Below are 17,682 nucleotides of genomic sequence, written 5' to 3'. Positions count from 1 at the left end.
TCCCCTAAAACCCAGGGGCCGTTTGCACCAGCTGGACGGAGAACGGGTCATGAGACGAGGCTGGATGTAAAACAGGCCTCAAACCCAACATGGAATTAATACCTGTTGCATACGTGGGATCATTTAGATGTTGGTAAACGCACGGTCGTCCTCGACTGTGTCACTGACCCTTTGCTCTACGTCCGGCCAGCGCAGCCACCCCCTGATGTCTTACCATCTCCCAGATGTAGGGGAAGAGTCTGTCTCCGAAGTACTCTGTGGCCTCGATGGGGAGCTGAGCGGGAAGATTGTCAATGGAGCACATGAGGATCCCGTTTCCCTCCACACTGCCAGGACAAGAAACAGGTGACGAACAGTGAAATGTGACTCAAATAATTCTACGTGTGAGGTCAAAGGCTGACAATTGGCTAGAGGACAAGTGCCAGATTGTTTACAAACAGTTCATCGGGTAACGACTGATCTCGTTGAAGATGTACAGGTCTCAGAACCTGCTGCAGGTAATGTTCATATTCCACTGTGTTGTGTTCTCGCATGTTTTCCACACCACAGTATTTTACATCGTGTTAATGTTTGTGGATGTGTTGCAAAGCTTCCACCACCAGGCTGTGCCTTTGAGTACAGAGAGAGAGACTGTTGAAGCAGAAGTTTGTTGGAGTTTATGTTTCTACAGCTCAGAGCACCTGGTTCCAACATGTCTGAATAGTAAGAATTTAATTCCATTATTCCTAATGACACAACCTATAGGGGCATCTCAATAAAAAAACAGTATGTTTTTTGACTAAAAGCCGTAAATAAAAATAAACCATTTTGAATCTGAAACTATCAAACAGCAAATGAACACATCCAGATTTTACTATACCTCAAAACATCCACGTCATTTCCAGGCAGAGAAAATAACAACCTGAAACGTGTAATGTCTGACGACTGTGGCCTGCAGTGTTTATCTGAGTCACACAGAAAGGTGCAGGTGACACTGCTGAGGAGACACAGGTCACGAAGGGTCATACCGTACCTGTCATGGTCTATGTGCTGGTCAGCGTCGTACATACAGAAAGGCTTATCGATGGTGGTGCACTCATTCATGAACTCTATAGAACCTCCAGTGTCAGCTGATATGTCGCAGATGGCGAGCAGCCTGCAGAGAGAGGAAAGAGACGGCGTTTGTGAGGTTAGAGTGACAGGCTGAACTACACAGAGAGAGGTTTCCCTCTATGGAACCGTGGCTCTGTAATAACCGAAGATAATCATGTGACATTTGACCTCTGTGGAGATGCAGCAGATACTTTCATCTATTAATGAGGGTATACGTTCAGCCGTCAGTGTGTCAGGTGTCACTCTGTCACATTTACTGCGTTTGACTGCAGGGTTGAGGACAGGTCTGAGTCAGAGCGGGAGGAAGATATTTTCATCTTCTGCTGATGAAAAAATAAATCTGTTTCCCTGTGAGGTTGTAATTCTCATTACATGCTGGAAAAAAACGACTGGATGGATGAATGATGGAGAAGCAGCTTTGTGGCCTCACGTTCGCTCACTGAGCAGGAAGTCCACACTGACACTGGGTCGCCTCCGTTTTCTCTCATGGATTCCACAACATGTTGGAAACCTTCCTCTGAGGTTCTGCTCCATGTTGACATGATTCATCACATCATTTCTGCAGATTCGTCAGCGTCATATTTGAGCTGCCAATCTTCTGTTCGACCACATCCCAAAGGGGTTCTACTGGATTCAGATCTGGAGGAGTTCACTGAAAACATCAAGGATCAAGGAACTTTATTGTCATACCAGGACATTTACATGTTATGGTATGAAATGAGTACTCAGGTCCCAGTTTAAGCCATTCAGAGCAAGGCGTGAACAAGAATGAGTTGTCTGTCTCTTCTGAAATCCACCACCATCTCCTTGGTCTTTTTCACATTGATGCAGAGGTTGTTGTTTCTGCACCACTGCTCCAGATGTTCTACCTCCTCTCCGTACTCTGACTCATCGTTGTCGGTGATGCGCCCTACTACTGCTGTGTCGTCCGTGAACTTCACTATATGACAGCTGGGGTGTCTCGCCGAGCAGTCATATGTCAGCAGGGTGAACAGGAGGGGGCTCAGCACACAGCCCTGCGGCGAGCCACTGCTGAGGGTGATGGAGGAGGAGATGGTGTTGTGGATTCTGACAGTCTGTGTTCTGTTGGTCAGAAAGTCCAGGACCCAGTTCCCCAGTGTGGGACTCAGACCGAGGAGGGAGAGCTTCTGTACCAAGGTCTGTGGGATGATGGTATTGAAGGCAGATGAGAAGTCCAGGAAGAGCAGACGGACATATGAGTTCCTGCTCTCCAGGTGGGTGAGGGTTGTGTGGACCACTGATGAGATGGCGTTATCAGTGGAGCGGTTCTTTCTGTAGGCGTACTGGTGGGGGTCCACAGTGACATCAATGGAGTCTTTGATGTGGCCCATGACCAGCCTCTCAAAGCACTTCATGACTACCGGGGTCAGAGCTATGGGTCGGTAGTCATTGAGGCCTGTCACTGTGGAGCACTTGGGGACGGGGACAATTGTGGCAGTCTTTAAGCAGGTGGGGACAGATGCCAGTGACAGTGAGGTGTTAAAAATGTCAGACAGCACCTCAGACAGCTGATGGGCACAGTCCCTCAGAACCCGCCCTGGGATGCTGTCGGGGCCTGCAGCTTTGCGGGGGTTAATTCCTATAAGGGTTCTCCTCACGTCAGCTGTGGTCACACTGAGGGGTGTGTCACCGGGGGGTGGTGTGAGTCTGGTGCAGGAGGGGGGGGGGGGGGGGTCAGGATCCTCAAAGCGGGCATAGAACCTATTGAGTGCCTCTGGCAGGGAGGGGTCCAGTGGGCATTGTGCATCCCTGGTGTTGTAATTTGTGATGCACTTGATGCCCTTCCACATGCTCCGGGGGTCGTTGGAGGTGAAGTGACCTTGAATTTTCTGAGCATATGTGGCTTTGGCCCTCGAGATGCCCGCTGTCAGTTCTTTCCTCGCCACTCTCAGCGCTGATGCCTCACCTGCCCTAAACACAGCATCCCTGGCTTTCAGCAGAGCTCTGACCTCAGCATTCAGCCAGGGTTTCTGGTTTGGGAAGCAGGTTACTGTCCTGGTAGTGGCGACATCATCAGCACACTTGGAGATGAAGCTGAGGAGGAAGTGTATTCCTCTAGGTCCACCTCTCCCTCATATGTGGCTGCCTCCCTGAAGACATGCCAGTCTGTGCATTGAAAGCAGTCCTGAAGCACAGAAGCTGCATCACTGGGCCACACAGTGACACAGTGTCTTCTTTGTTGGCCTGATCCGTCTCAGCAGGGGGCGGTAAGCTGGCTTAAGCAGGATGGAGATGTGGTCGGAGAAGCCAAGAGGGGGGCGGGGGAGAGCTCTGTATGCATCCTGAATGTTAGTGTACACACAGTCCAGAATGTTATCTCCACGTGTGGGGATGGTGACATGCTGGTAAAATCTGGGCAAAGTATCCGTCAGTTTCACGTGGTTAAAGTCTCCCGCAACCACGTAAAACGCCTCCGGGTACCTGCTCTGCAACGAGCTAATGGTGTCTTGTAGCTCCTGTAATGCTTCGTTAGCGTTAGCATTAGCATTAGCACCCGGCGGGATGTAAACAATGGTGACGAACACCGCGGTGAACTCCCGTGGCAGATAATGCGGCCGACATTTCACTGTCATAAATTCTATCGCCTCAGAGCAGTAACTTTTTACCAGTCCACAGTTTGTACACCAACCTTCATTCACGTACACACAGTCCTCCTCCCCGTGTTTTCCCTGACCGGTGGTCACGGTCCGCCCGGAAAAGCTGTAGTCCGTCGATCTGGAAGGCTGAGTCCGGCATGTTGTGGTTTAGCCAGGTTTCCGTGAGGCAGAGAACAACACAGTTCCTCATCTCCGTGGAAACACTCAGCCTCAGGCGTAACAGATCCACTTTGTTGTCCATGGAGCGGACGTTGGCCAGAAAGAGAGTTGGAATCGGCGGCCTCCTGGCCTTCAGCCGGACTAGCGCGCCTGCTCGTTTTCCTCTCTTTTGTTTTCGGGAGCATCGCTTCCTCTTGCCGGCTGCTCCCCGTACTCCCCGTCCTCTTGCGCCACTCCGTCGTCCTCACGAGCCCCTGTCTTCCGAGTGCGGATTTCAGCTTCGGTGAGATTGTGATAATCCGATGACCTTAAATTCGGTAGAGCTATACCTTACACACGAATTTAGCGCTAAACTAGTGCTAAAAGCGGCCTCGAAGTTGGAAAAATAAGGCTTAATCTTGGGAGCTCGAGAAGCCGCTGCACTACTGCGCGCCACCATCACACCACCACCACCAGTTTGGACTGTTGACACAAGGCAGGCTGGGTCCATGGATTCACGTTGTTGATGCCAAATCCAGACTATGTTTTTCCAGTCTTCATCTGTCCAGTTTTGCTGAACCTGTTGACTACAGGATCTCTGGTCTGGAGCCTGATGTGGTCTCATCGGAGTCTGACCTCTGACCAAGGGGGGAGTTGTAGGTTTCAGCAGTGAGGATCACTTCCGCGTTCAAAAAGCTGCAGTTCCTCGGCTGCCGCTGGGGGCTGGATCCAGAAGTGAGCAATTCTCCATTGACCCCCATGTTAAAATAGCCAACTTTACAGCCTAAAAAAACATATTTACAGCCTGGTACATTTTTTGGTTTTGTTCTCTATTGATAGTTTCCACCTCCGTGAACACTGTGAGGGGGGTGAATTTTTTTGTACCACAACCGTTTTAGTGTTATTTAGGCTAAATAAATTGGGGCGTGGTTACGTTGAGTGACAGTCCGTAGACAGGCACTGACAGTTAGCTCGTTGCTAAAGCATCGGCTGGGCTAGGCGGCTACATCCAGAGGCCTACGGCTACCTCCAGCGGTTGACAGGAGTTGCAGTGTCCGTGTTTGTTTACCAATGTTCGGATAGGTTTTTGTGACAGTATGGTTTGTTGTAGTGTGGACTGTACTAACCGACCGTCGAAGGAGTCTGTGTTGAAGTTTTTTCGGTAAGTAAATTTCTCAGTATTTTACCTGGATGTTTGCACTAATTAGTACCGGCATATTTTGCCGCTGGCTTATGACTTAATTGCCGATTTATGGTCGCTGCTGATACAGATAGGGGACCGGAGCAGCTGCGGTGTGTTCCGTGCTCTCAGAGTCCGTTTATTGCGGCAATACGAGGCTACAACTTTGGTCTCATTTTTCTGTTTAAAAAGTCCGACATTGCATGGACAGAGCCGCTCCGTCAGTAAGCGGCTGCTGTTGTTTGTGTGCTGCTGTAATTGTAAACGGATAGTGGATGGAGGCAGCGGCGAAAGCCGGTAAATATTAAATATTAAACATTTTAATATATTATCATCATCATTATTTTTTATCGTTCACTCATTATATATCATTAATAATAATGGCAACAATAACAATAATAATAATAATAATAATGTTTTAACTTTTTAATATATTTTATTAATATGAAATAATAATGACCCCTAACCCTAACCCCCCCCAACCCCCCCCCAACTCCACCAAACCCTGCAGCTCCATCTAAAACCTCTCTATCTGAAACAGTCATGTTTAAAACACAGCAGCAACATTATGATCTCTGTTGTATGTTCTGTGTCGCGGTTACACGGGGTCGAGCTAGTCGGGTCGGACTCGGGGACTGGATGTAGCTGCGTGTAGCTGCCGCTTAGCTTGTTAGCCTAGCTGATTAGCTGATTAGCTTTAGGCTAGCTCGGTTGGTCCGAGCTAGGTGGCCGGATTCTCGGCCGGCTGACCCGTAGAGTAACCGCCTCTTCGCCAAATATGGAAAGTACACTCCCACTAAAATCCAAGATGGCGCAGCTCAAATGCCCATGGTTTGGTCACAAAAACGACTCCCCGAAACCAATGGGTGACGTCACGGGTGCTACGTCCATGTCTTATACAGTCTATGCCTCTGACCTCTCTCATTAACAAGGTGTTTCCATCCTCAAAAAAACTCAAACCAGCAATCGTTAAGCTCCTGACCTGTAGCTGCAGGTTGTTATACATCCTACTGCTGCCACATGATTGGCTGATTGGATAATTTCATGAATAAACAGGTATACAGGTGTTCCTAATAAACTGACGCCTTTAACAGTCGCCATCAATCACTTGTGAATTGGCGATGACTGTTGTGATTTGATGAACTGATGAATGATGAATTTCTCCAGCTGACTCGTCATGAACAGAGACAGAATCAAACAGGAGAGAGGAAAACAAAGGAGACAGCTAAGGGGAGCTCTTGGTAAAGTTGGTGAAATCCCTGTCTCAGACTCTTACTTGTGCGGAAGCCCTGGTGATCTCATGTGGGCGTCAGACAAGGTTTTGGGAGGCCTCATCAGCTTCTGGGCGTCCAGTCGCCTCAGGAGTCGAGGGGTGTGGGGATCCCAATAAATACCATTGATCAGGCAGGTTGTGTAGGGCGCCACCTGTGGTTAAAATGAAGAGGTGACAACATTTTTACTGCAATGACATCCTCAGAGCAGTCAGCCCAGGATGCATGATTGGACTGGATATCTTCAATTCCTGACAGATTTCAGGAGATTTGGATTAAAGTTGGGCCATTAGCACGGTGCTCTGACAATTTTTCATATAACTAATAAAACATGAGGCTCAGAGCTCAAGATTTTCAAGGGTCCACTCAGTTCCTTGTAAACAAGACTCTCGTCTAGCTAGGCCCAAGTGATATTCAGTCGACAGCTCTTCTATCTTTTTTCTCTCTTTCAGATCAGGTTTTCATTTAGACTCCATCATTTTGTTCAATTCAGTTAAAGAGAATTTCTCAGCCACTGCTTTAATAAGAACTGGAGCTGAAACAATTATTATATATTTGAATCAAAAAATGATTCAAATATACAATATAAATTAATTAAATAATTAATTCATTATATAATTAAAATATAAATCATTCACTGCTAACAGCTTCTTTCTCATAAAGTCCTTTGAGCCAAACTGTGATCAAAGTCAACACAAACATGAACAGGATCACAGTTGTGTAAAATCTGTAGCATGTGCTTTGAAACACCAACACAACCTTTCCTGTTACAGGACGAGGCCTCTGAGTGACTGACAGCAGCAGCAGGCGGGAGGCTGGAGGAGAAGTGTTGAAACATGAGTGTGTGTGTGTATGTGGGGGGGGGGGGGGGGGGGGGGGTGATAGAAGCTGAGGGACTCACGCTGGTCCTGAAGTGTGAGGTGTACAGCTCCGGGTGGATCTCGTACTCCAGGGGGTCATAGATGCCATCGCTCTTCCTCACCAGGTGGTGGTGTCGGCTCAGAACGGTGGCGTAAACTTTGGTCATGTCTGACAGGTAAACAATAAACAATTACAAGCAGTCATGAATGGACAGATGGACGGACTTTACTGACCCCAAAGGGAAACTGCAGCCATCAGACAGAACCTACCTCCAGTTTCAGAGACGTCCTTCAACTCGTGAGGTTCAACATACTCAACAGGAAGCTCGTTGATGATGTCTTGGGCTCCCTGCAGAGAAGAAAAAAAAACTCACATAAGAGACTATGATTCCCTCAACACTTCACCGGACTCTGAATTTTTGTTTGTTTAACCTTGTCGTACCTTTGAGACGTTGCCAGTTCCAGTGAAACAAAACGTGACGGGACCGATGGATTTGGGCATGAGACCCATGGAAATCTCATACCCACAATCCCTCACTGCCTGGATGGCCTGGCTGACGTTCCTGTAGTTGTGAGCCATACCGATGTGCTGTGAACGGCAGGAGTTGCTATTTGTTTCTGCACTGCAGTTTGAGGACAAAGTTGTTTTGTGTTTGGATCAAATTAATGAAGAACAGTTTCTCTTACCATGAAGGGAGTGTGGTGGCCGAGAGCCAGAAAACGCAGCCCCAGTCCGTGCAAGATGTTAATCATTCCTTGAAAGAAAAAAAAAAAATTTTTCCAGAAGAATATTAGTTAAATATCCAAAAACATCTCTGAAAAATATAAATAAAATCTCAGCAAAATATCAACCATCAAACACGGAGCGTCCCAGGTCAGAGTGACCAGCGCTGCTGTGCTCAATCGACTTATTTTTTCTCTGCAGATAAATCAGCAGCTTTTCACCAGGCAGCTGGAGGCAGGAGACTTTTTCTTTTCTTTGTTAAAATGAAGTCAAACTGCACAGATCCACTGTGTGTATGACGAACTGCATCCATCTGCTTTTGGATTCTACTGTTTTCTGCTACTTTTACAGTTGCGTTAATGTGATGATACGAGCTGTAGGTATTGGGAAGAGATCCTGCTGTTTGTGGGTCTGTGGGATTTGGGTTGAACTTCCTTGATCAGGCAGAGAAGAATGATTGGTTTTGTTTCAGCAGCTGGTTTTTGTGTTGACACAGGTCTGTCTCAGCAGCTTCAGGTCAGACTGATCAAATGATGAAGGTCCAGCTGATTCACACACCACAGTTTCCCAACAGCTGCTGCTGTCATACCCTTTCACAACAGTCCCAGTCAATCACTGACCAGAGGAGGCACATTGCAAAAATCTGCCTTTTATTTTTCAGAGGGTTTTTTCATCCTACCTGCGACACCGGCCCACTGACCAAACGCTACAATCCGGTAGCCGTTAGCATCAACCATTTTCTCGTAGTCGATCAGACGAACCTCCTGAAAGACAAGATGAGTTTAAATAAGAAGGAAAACGGAACCATTTCCAACCGTCTGTGTAACATCCCCAAACCAGTTTGAACTTTTATTACACAACTTTCTGTGGCACTTTAAATGTCAACAACTAAGTGATGAAAAGTCTTCTGGGAGACAGTGTGTGAAAGTGTGTGCTCGTCTGAGAGCTCTCACCTTCGTCAGCAGGTCATCCAGGAGCCCCATGTTGGCCTCCTGAGCCTTGATGGTGTGGGAGAAAAAAGCATACGTCTTTCTGGGAATGACCTTATCCTCCGGCGGCCTCTTCACACCAATTATCAGAGACGCCTCCGAAATGTCCTTCTGTATGACGGCCCCGGCCTTCATGTAGTACTGAAACCAAAACAACCATCAGCAGAGACACACACACACTTTAACGGTTCTGTCCAAACCAGCAAAAAGCTGGTCTGGACACGCAGCACAGAACTGGGAACTGAGATCATTCAGTGTGTGCAACAAGCTGCTGAAGATCCTTCATCAGTCTGATGTAGCTGGTTCACTGTTTTTGTGCTGGAGAGGAAGAATCAAGGCCACTGATATGAAAAGATTAAACAAGCTGGAAGTCTGCAGGCAGAGGTGGAGAGGAGGATCACCTGGACCGGATACTATCATACACCGCTGAACTACAACACCACACACCTTACACTATACAGTATGTTTTTCCACCTTATATATTCATTATATTGTATATTTATCACTGTGTGATATATTATCCTGTAATTAGTGTTGTGCTATATATGCCTTATGTTTATGTTTATACTTTTGTCTCTTGACCTACTGCTGTCACTTCAGTTACTATTATAATGTCACTATTTATTTATCATATTACAATAATATTAATTACATTGCATATTCTACTATTTGAGAGCTATTATCAGGTTTGTTTCCACCACAGGACATTCTCAGGTTCTCCACCTGTGTTAATTAAGTTTCTGTGAGCCACACAGAAGGACACACTTATTTCAGGTTGTTTTCTAATTTCTGTTTACTTTTTTGTGTCTGAATAAAGATTTAATTTAATTTCTGTTTTCTGGTTTTTTAAATGGATTTTGTACCTGCTCTACATGGCCTGTTTCTTCTTGTGCTGCTGATATCTCCCTGAGGACCAATTAAGTTTTATCTTAACAGAAACTGTAAGAATACCATAGCATATGATAAGACATCTAATCATGGATGTATTACTGGATGGGCCTACCAGGCACAGACCCATGGGCCCAACCACAAAGAGACAGAATTAGTGTCTTTCTGCTGACAGACTTCTCACCACGGTGTCTCACCTTCTCGTGGATTGCTCTGCGGTTGGATGGTTGAACTAAGACTTTGACGCCAGCGTTGGTGAGCTCTTTGACGTGGCGCGGGGCCAGCGGCGCCCTCCTCTCCCAGGGGTTGATGTCCTCACGGCGGATGGCCATGACGGCCCTGTGGTGCTCATAGCGCCGCTGGCCTGTGAGGCAGTTCGGCGTCCTCCTACCTTGGTGACTAAGGAGTCTGAACATGACTTCACCCCCCTGCTCGGGACAAGGACATGGAGCCACAGACCCCTGACTGAAAACACTGACTCATGACAATCAGACAGGACGTGACACAATCTGTTCTGCCAATATTATTATTCATTAAATCAGTAAGTGAGTTTGTTTCTTCAGACCGTGGGTTTTGTACCTCTAACAAATCTGCATGGGAGTACTGCACTAGGGCTGCAACTAAAGATTATTTTCAGGTCAATCAATTAGCTATATTATTTAATCAATTAGTCAATTAACTGTTTGGTCTGTAAAATGTTTGACAATACTGAAAATGCCAGAGATACCCAGAGTCCAAGTCACGTTTTTCAGATGTCTTGTTTTGTCTGACTAACAATTTAGTATCAGACAAGGAAAGCATCGGTTTCTCACATTTGAGCCGTGAAACCATAGAATGTGGCTTTAAAAATGCTTAGATTTTAATTATTTAATTATCAAAATAACCTGATTAATTTTCCGACGCTCAACTAATCGTTGCAGCTCTAAACTGTACCATGTGCCAGTCAGAGAAGTCAGAGGTCAAGTTCAGTTTGCTGCTGGGAGAGAGCTGCTGACAAGCAGGTGGTTTTGACAGAGCAGAAAAGCTATGACTCACTAATGCAACACAAAAATAACACAACACAAACACACAAAGCACTCATTACTGAACAACACGGATCATTTAAGATCAACCCGTCACTGATTAATCTGTTCATGTAAATGTTTGACTGAATATGATGATTAGACTGACATGACTTTTTTTTTCCCGGTGCAGTGCTGAGACACAGATGCTGGTGTGCAAATAGCCAGGAACGTTTATCTGGGTTTTTTTGTTGTTGTTTTTTTGCAGTCTGTGTGAATAACATTAAAGAAAGATTTTGTTCTTTGTGTCTAACACTGGCAGGACGGCAAGGGGAGAGTAAGAAAGTAATGCTGCTTTATATGTTTTCTAACCCTGTTTTCCACAGTGTTCATTATGTCTGATGTGACACACCAGAAAAAAAAGAAGAAAAAAATATATACATATATAGAAGCTGTTTGGTGGGTTTCCTTCCCATTGGACTCAGAGTCACACCAGCTCCTTCCCCTGGTTTCCAGTCTTTACGCCTTGTGTTTGAGATAATATATATAATCAAAGTACAAACATAAGTGGGGTATTTATGTTCTCATTTGACTCAAAGTGAAAAGGCAAATAAGTGTTTTTCCTCTGATAGTCAAACTTTTCCTTTAAGTCTCCTGCGACCTCTCAGATTTATGTTGGGAGCCCTTGAGGGATCCCAACCCCCAGTTTGGAAACCAGTGTTGGTGAGTTACAGCAAACCTGAAGCCACAGTAGGCTCTCTGCAAAACTCCAACAAAACTATGAATCATCAAACCAGACTCCTACAACGTGAGTATTTAGTGCCACAGATACAGATATACTGTTTGTGTATTAATATGTTACAGAACACAGAACTCGATAAGTTAAAAACACACATGCTCGCTGCAAACTGAGCATCAGTCGTTGCAAAGTCACTGTTGAGACACAGAACTAAAATCTATAAAAATGTAAATGGAGTTCCGTGTTGACTTTCACTTACACTTTCTCTGCAGCCTCAACCTACACAGTCACCGCATGGGTCGGTTCCGGGATCTGGTTAACACTCAGTCACTCGCACGCTCACACACGTTAACTACGGTTATCGATCAGTAATTGGCTGCACGTGAAGCAGCGGTCGGGTCGAACCCACCTTTCTGACCGGTTTCTGTTCGGCACGCCGGCTCCTGGCGAGGAAATGTGGGGAAGGTTCACCGGAGACACCGGAGAGTCACACGGAGGTGAGACGAGCCGCAACTTCTGGGGTTCAGAGTCAACTTATCCGCTTCCGCTCAGAACTTCAAAATAAAACTCCAGTTACCGGTGTGACCTGCTGTTTTACCTTAAGCTTTGATCAAGGCTCCATAGAGGTGTAAGGCTGGATTGCCAACCAGCCCCAGACTCCCTTGTTTACTTCACGTTAAGCACTGACTTTTTATGATCTCCAGACTCAAGTACACACCACAACAACGGTTTCATGTTGTTCTATTTTTTAAATTCATAAAATAAAAATCAGCAGAGCCTTAACAGTTGAAGAAATGCCCGTTTTAATGTCTGTTTGCTGCAGGTGATTCACGTCTTTTCACTTCAGCGATCACCAAAACGTGTCATTTACCCCGGGGTCCCCAGACTGTGCGCTGTGGCCTCTTCCTAATTCTTGACGCTGTGTTAAGTTTCCCAACAGATACGCAAGCTCTTCCAGGTGTCATTTTGTCTTTTATTTTGAAGGTAAAACCACAGGTTTCCGGGTTCACGTTGTGCCTACGCCAGGTTTTTTTCCAATGATGTTGTTGGAATGGGTGGAATTTCCCCCTCAGAGAGTTTGTTTTTATTTACAGCGCACTCCGTATGGGCGGCTTCAGCACTGTGAGAAGGTGAGTGGGTGGAGTCACACGGCTGTTACCGCCTTAAGACCCGCCATAAGATTAAAAACGAGCGTCCATCTGTTGCTGCACGATCTTCTGGGATGACCTGTCCGCAAACTCCGCAGATTTTCTGGGGGGTGGGAGGCGGTGCCTTCAGTCTCTCCACCAATCAGCGTCCAGAGCCGAGGAGCGGCCTCCTGCTCCGCCCGTCGCACCGTGATGACCGAGAGGAGCCGGAAAACAGGTGGAAACAGGTCTATTACACTTTTACTTTACATTTCCCTTCATGATCTGACACATTTTATAAACTCTGTGAAAACAGAAAGAATAAATTAATTATTGGCAATGCATTATTGAAAAACACAGTTTGTTTTATATTTTACTGTTGTGTCATTGTCCTTTTTATTTAGTTTTTTGTCTCTTAAGACTTGATTGGAATTGAATTTGAAAAATTAATTCACAATTCACAAAATTCATAATGATAATTCAACAGAACCTTGGGTGGGAAAACCCACACACACTACCTGTGTGTCAGTTGTTTTTATTTGTATTATTTGTCTGACAAACAAAAGTCCTCATTTAACTTAAAATAGTAGTTTTACATTTTTTCTGTTTTTTAGAATCTGAACCTTAGTCTGATTCTGATTGGTCAGATTCCCAGCATATGAATAAAAAAGTGTTTATTTTTCTTTTGTTTGGATGATATGAAGTCAGTCTTGTTTAATATTTGTAGTGAAATACTTTAAAAATGCGTTGAAGACGTGATCACACGCAGTTGATTTTATTTATTATGTTTCCTTGTTTAGTGTTTGCAGCAGGAGCTCAAAAAAACAAACAAAAAAAACGTTTTACAAGAAACTTTTGTTTTCATATACCATAGTCTTCACTTCAGCTCTTCTCTTTAAGTTATAACAGTGGTACAATTTAAAATAAATATCATAAAACACTTCTTTTTACAATAATCCTGAGATTGAAATAAAAAATAACAGGAGACCGACTGATGAGATGAGCTGGAGCGTTTCCCCGTCACTCAGGAGCAGAGATGTTGAGGTGAAGCTGTGAGAGCAGTTCAGTCCATGAGTGTCACAGAAGCTGTTTGGATTTTATACGACACATGAAATCTGCCGCTCTGAATTCATTTCAGGTTACTGTACGTGACAGTTTCAGTATTTTCCCAGGCACCCAGATCCAGACCCAGATCCTAAACCACGATACTAAACTCAGCATCTTTGTGTTTTTGACTGTTGGTCAGATAAAGAGTCTGAATATTTTCATGTTTGTCACTGTTTTTTTTTTTTTTTTTACATTTTATACACTAAAGAATCGATTATTAAAGCACATCATCGTCAGCTGTATTGATAATGAAAGTAACAGTTGCTTGTACTTGTTATAGTTCTCCTCTGAGGTAATAATATGAGCTTGTCCAAGGTTTTCTATTTGTCTTCTGTCACAGTGGACCTGTCATAATCTATATTTTACCTCTGTCACACAGGTTTCTGACAAATTTGTGATTAATCATATAATGTAGACCCAAATGATGTGGAGAGAAAATGGAGGTTTGGGGCCCTGGGCATTTGGCCCCTTGCAGTCATCTTTAAACACATAGTACTGATGGTTAGATGATTATTCTGTTTTATTACAACTGAGATTTTATTTCTGTAGTTTTGTCCATCATTTCTATGAGTGAGAGTGAGATTCAGAGGTTTGGAGGTTTGTTTCTAACCTGTCATATCATCTGACTGCTCCCATTTCTCGACTCGCCAAACTTCTTTTTAGTGATGTTAACAAGTTCCTTGTATTATTATTATTATTGAAAGAAATGATGGATGAAAACTACAAAAATAAGACTTTAGTTGTAACAAAGGCTACAAACCCTACACTCAGCGGTGGAGGGAGTATTTAGATCTGTTAATTATGTAAAAGTATCAATACAACGCTGTAAAATACATACTGATGCCCCTGTGAGTGTGATGTTATTATATATTATATTATTGTCATATAATTATGTGCTTTATATATCATGTTTTCTAAGTTTTGGTTTGTAAAGTCTTAATTTGTAAACTAAGCTGTCAGAAAAATGTGGTGGACAAGAAATGTAAAATGGCCTAAAATGAAAAAACTGGAGTAAAGTACCTTAAATTTGTACTTCAGCTCAGTACTTGATGCCAGGTCACGTGATGCCAACTGAGGAGACTCGGTTTGTTGATGAAAACTGTGAGAAATGATTGAAAGCTCCAGTTTGTCATAGATGTATTAAAGTGCTGGTGTTATTCTATATTTTTCTTATTGTCAATAAATCCCATAAAAAGATCAAAACCAACACTGTGTTTGTCTTCTTTCTGACTATTAAAAAAAATTCAGTAATTTCCCTCAAACAGCTGATCACTGCAGCTTTTCTCAAACCAACAGGAGGAAACTGCACTTTGTTTGGGACTATTTTCAGCGGCGGATGAGTCCACATTTATGGCTCTGGTGAGTTTTTCTGGCAGAGGACAGTGTGTGTTGGACTGATTCACAGTAAACTACAGTGTGTGTGTGTGTGTGTGTGTGTGTGTGTTCGTGGTGACGAAGGAACATGTCACCCAGAGCAACAGTGTGACTCACTGATGTGTTTTTAATAGTTTTTGGAAACCGTGGCGCTCAATGGACTCAGAGGAATCAAATATATTAGCCTGTGATACACAGACGATACTTGTTAGTTTTCATTGCTGGTTTGGTTTTTTTTTTTCATGAGTCTGTAGACAATAAGAAAACATACAGAACATCACCAGACGTACGTTGGTATAAATCCTGTTTTTGACGATAAAATTGGATCAAACACGAGTGTGTGTGCGTTGTTTCACCTCTGCTACATCTCTGGTCTCAGAGTTCATCAATCTCACATCCTGAGATGCGACTGAAAAATAATCAAAACTAGCGATCACTGATGACTAATGATATAATAATTAGCCATCATCATAATATAATAATTGACTAAGAATCAGAGGACAGGAGAGTGAAAGTTCAGTTCGTCCTCTGTCGGGTGTCCTCAATCCAACACGAGCTGACAGAGACAGAAACATTGCAGCCATTCAGGAGGTTTTCTCGGGTGAATGTCCAGGCCGATGTCAGGGTCAGAGGGGTCAGAGGTCAGGGATCGGGGTGAGGTTGAATCAGGTTGCAGGGCCTCTAGGGTTCAGGAAGTGTCCTGATGGCTTTTTTTGCAGGGTCAAGTTCAAGGGCAGGGGTCAAGTCTGGGGTGGACAGGCCTGAGAGGCGCCTGGAGGAGCAGAGGGCGGTGCTTCCTCATGTGTTTCTTCCGGGTCACGTTCAGGGCAGAGCATCAGGGACGTTTGTACAAATAAAGTGTTTGTTATTTGTAGGAATTTGTATTTAACGAATGACAGTTTGTGGACTCAGGAATCAGGTGAGCTTCTCACATTTAAGTGAAAGAAATAATGACCGAAACATAAACTCAATCAAAAAAAAAAAAGGGATAAAAATTAGTTTAACGAGACAAAATACTGTCAGTGTAAAATGTATCCTTTTTTGAGTAAGAGCATAACTGAGATTTTAGAAATACTGAGGTCATAAGTCTTTTCATCTTTCCTCTTGTTCTCATGATCAATTATCAGGACTGTCAGCTTTTATCTGGAAAGGCCAAAGTCGCTCACTGTTCACATCGTTTTCCATCTCAGAAGCGGCAGCTCCTAAACCACAGGACTGGTCAGGACCCGAGTCAATCAAAGATCCTAAAGAAATGTGGAGAGGTGGGTCTTTATCAGGCAGGGAGCTCTAATCACAGGTCTTCAGTCTATTGAATTATGGGAAATGTAGGCTTGAGTGTTTTCAGAGTTTGACCCATCTGTCTCCAACTTTATGAGAGTAAAAGCCTGAACCTCTGCTGTGTCACAACAGAGACTTTGATCAGTTATTTCCTTAAATTACCCATTTGTTCATTTGATGCACTTGAAGCTCCTTCAATTTAGCATATTGTACCCTCAAATTACTTAATTCTAAAGGTTGTTTAAGCTAATCTAGTATTTATTTATTTATTTTTGCATTATAACAGTTGAATTTAAAGATATTTAATCTAAAAAATCTGAATCAGCTTTCAAAATTTATCCTTACTTGCCTGGTTTTGCTTTCAAATTTTGGATAATATTTCCAGATGTCATCCACCTCATAAAAGCTTGGCTTTTAAATTTTGGAAAGTTTTATGGAGCAGCCAAATTAGATAATCTGAGAACATGATTTAATGATTTTAAAGCAGCAGTTATTGATTCAAGGAAACTAATTAAGCAATTTGATTCACACGAGTAATTAAAGGGAACAAAAGCACTATATTAAGCACACAAACTGGTATTCCTGAGAAAATGACTTGTAATTTGAGCACATTTTGGCTTTAAAGAGTCAAATTTAAGGATATTTTGTCTAAAAAAAGCCAGAGTCAGCCTTCAAAACACATCTGTGTAATTACAGATTATAAAATCCTCCTCACAAAATTAAAACCCACAAAATTCCCAGAACCAAGGACATGATCTCAGTGACTTCAGTGGCAGCGACGACCCTGGTTTGGCTTAGAGAACTTGCGTGTGCAGAAGTCAGTTCATAAAAATGTAGTTTTAACTTAATACTTTCACAAGAAAGAAGCAAGAGGCCACATAAAGTCATCTGAGGGGATAATTTAGTAATTTAGGGAAACTAATTAAGTAATTTAAGGGCACAAATAATGTAATCTGAGGGAACAAAGGCACCGTGTTCAGTACACACATTAGCTTTTTGAGGAAATGATTTGTAATTTGAGGACATTTTGTCTCAAAACAGTAATGAAAAATTAATGAAATTAAGAGAACACAGCCTCAAAAACCCATCTTCAAGGTTTTTTAAAAAAAAATCATGGCTGCACAAGAAAGAAGTGAGATGTCGAATCAAAGCATCGGAGAGGAAAATTCAGTGATTCATGTAATCGAAGGTACAAATTACTCATCTGGGAGAACAAACGCACGAGGCTGAGCCCACAAATGAGCGTTTTTGAGTTAATTATTTGTAATTTGACGACACTTTGTGGTTCAGGAATTG

At 43.6% G+C, this 17,682-nt stretch overlaps 1 protein-coding gene across 1 annotated transcript in view; it reads right to left on the bottom strand.

Annotated features, from left to right (window-relative positions):
• The window catches only part of aass (aminoadipate-semialdehyde synthase), a 28,302-nt gene extending 16,277 nt beyond the window's left edge, over positions 1 to 12,025 (bottom strand). The window contains exons 1-11 of the mRNA XM_041038105.1: positions 11,910 to 12,025; positions 9,958 to 10,188; positions 8,837 to 9,013; positions 8,563 to 8,647; positions 7,847 to 7,914; positions 7,602 to 7,748; positions 7,430 to 7,508; positions 7,201 to 7,328; positions 6,305 to 6,453; positions 1,013 to 1,135; positions 215 to 326 (exon numbers count right to left, since the gene is read on the bottom strand). Coding sequence (XP_040894039.1) covers positions 215 to 326; positions 1,013 to 1,135; positions 6,305 to 6,453; positions 7,201 to 7,328; positions 7,430 to 7,508; positions 7,602 to 7,748; positions 7,847 to 7,914; positions 8,563 to 8,647; positions 8,837 to 9,013; positions 9,958 to 10,176 — 1,287 coding nt within the window. The 5' untranslated portion in view covers positions 10,177 to 10,188; positions 11,910 to 12,025. The remainder of the gene's footprint in view (positions 1 to 214; positions 327 to 1,012; positions 1,136 to 6,304; positions 6,454 to 7,200; positions 7,329 to 7,429; positions 7,509 to 7,601; positions 7,749 to 7,846; positions 7,915 to 8,562; positions 8,648 to 8,836; positions 9,014 to 9,957; positions 10,189 to 11,909) is intronic.
• Positions 12,026 to 17,682: the final 5,657 nt, after the last annotated feature.

The sequence above is a fragment of the Toxotes jaculatrix genome, chromosome 5 (assembly GCF_017976425.1).
Source record: "Toxotes jaculatrix isolate fToxJac2 chromosome 5, fToxJac2.pri, whole genome shotgun sequence".
In the NCBI taxonomy this organism is placed as follows: domain Eukaryota; kingdom Metazoa; phylum Chordata; class Actinopteri; family Toxotidae; genus Toxotes; species Toxotes jaculatrix.
Note: the sequence above shows the minus strand (reverse complement) of the source record. Positions and strands in the feature narration are given on the sequence as shown.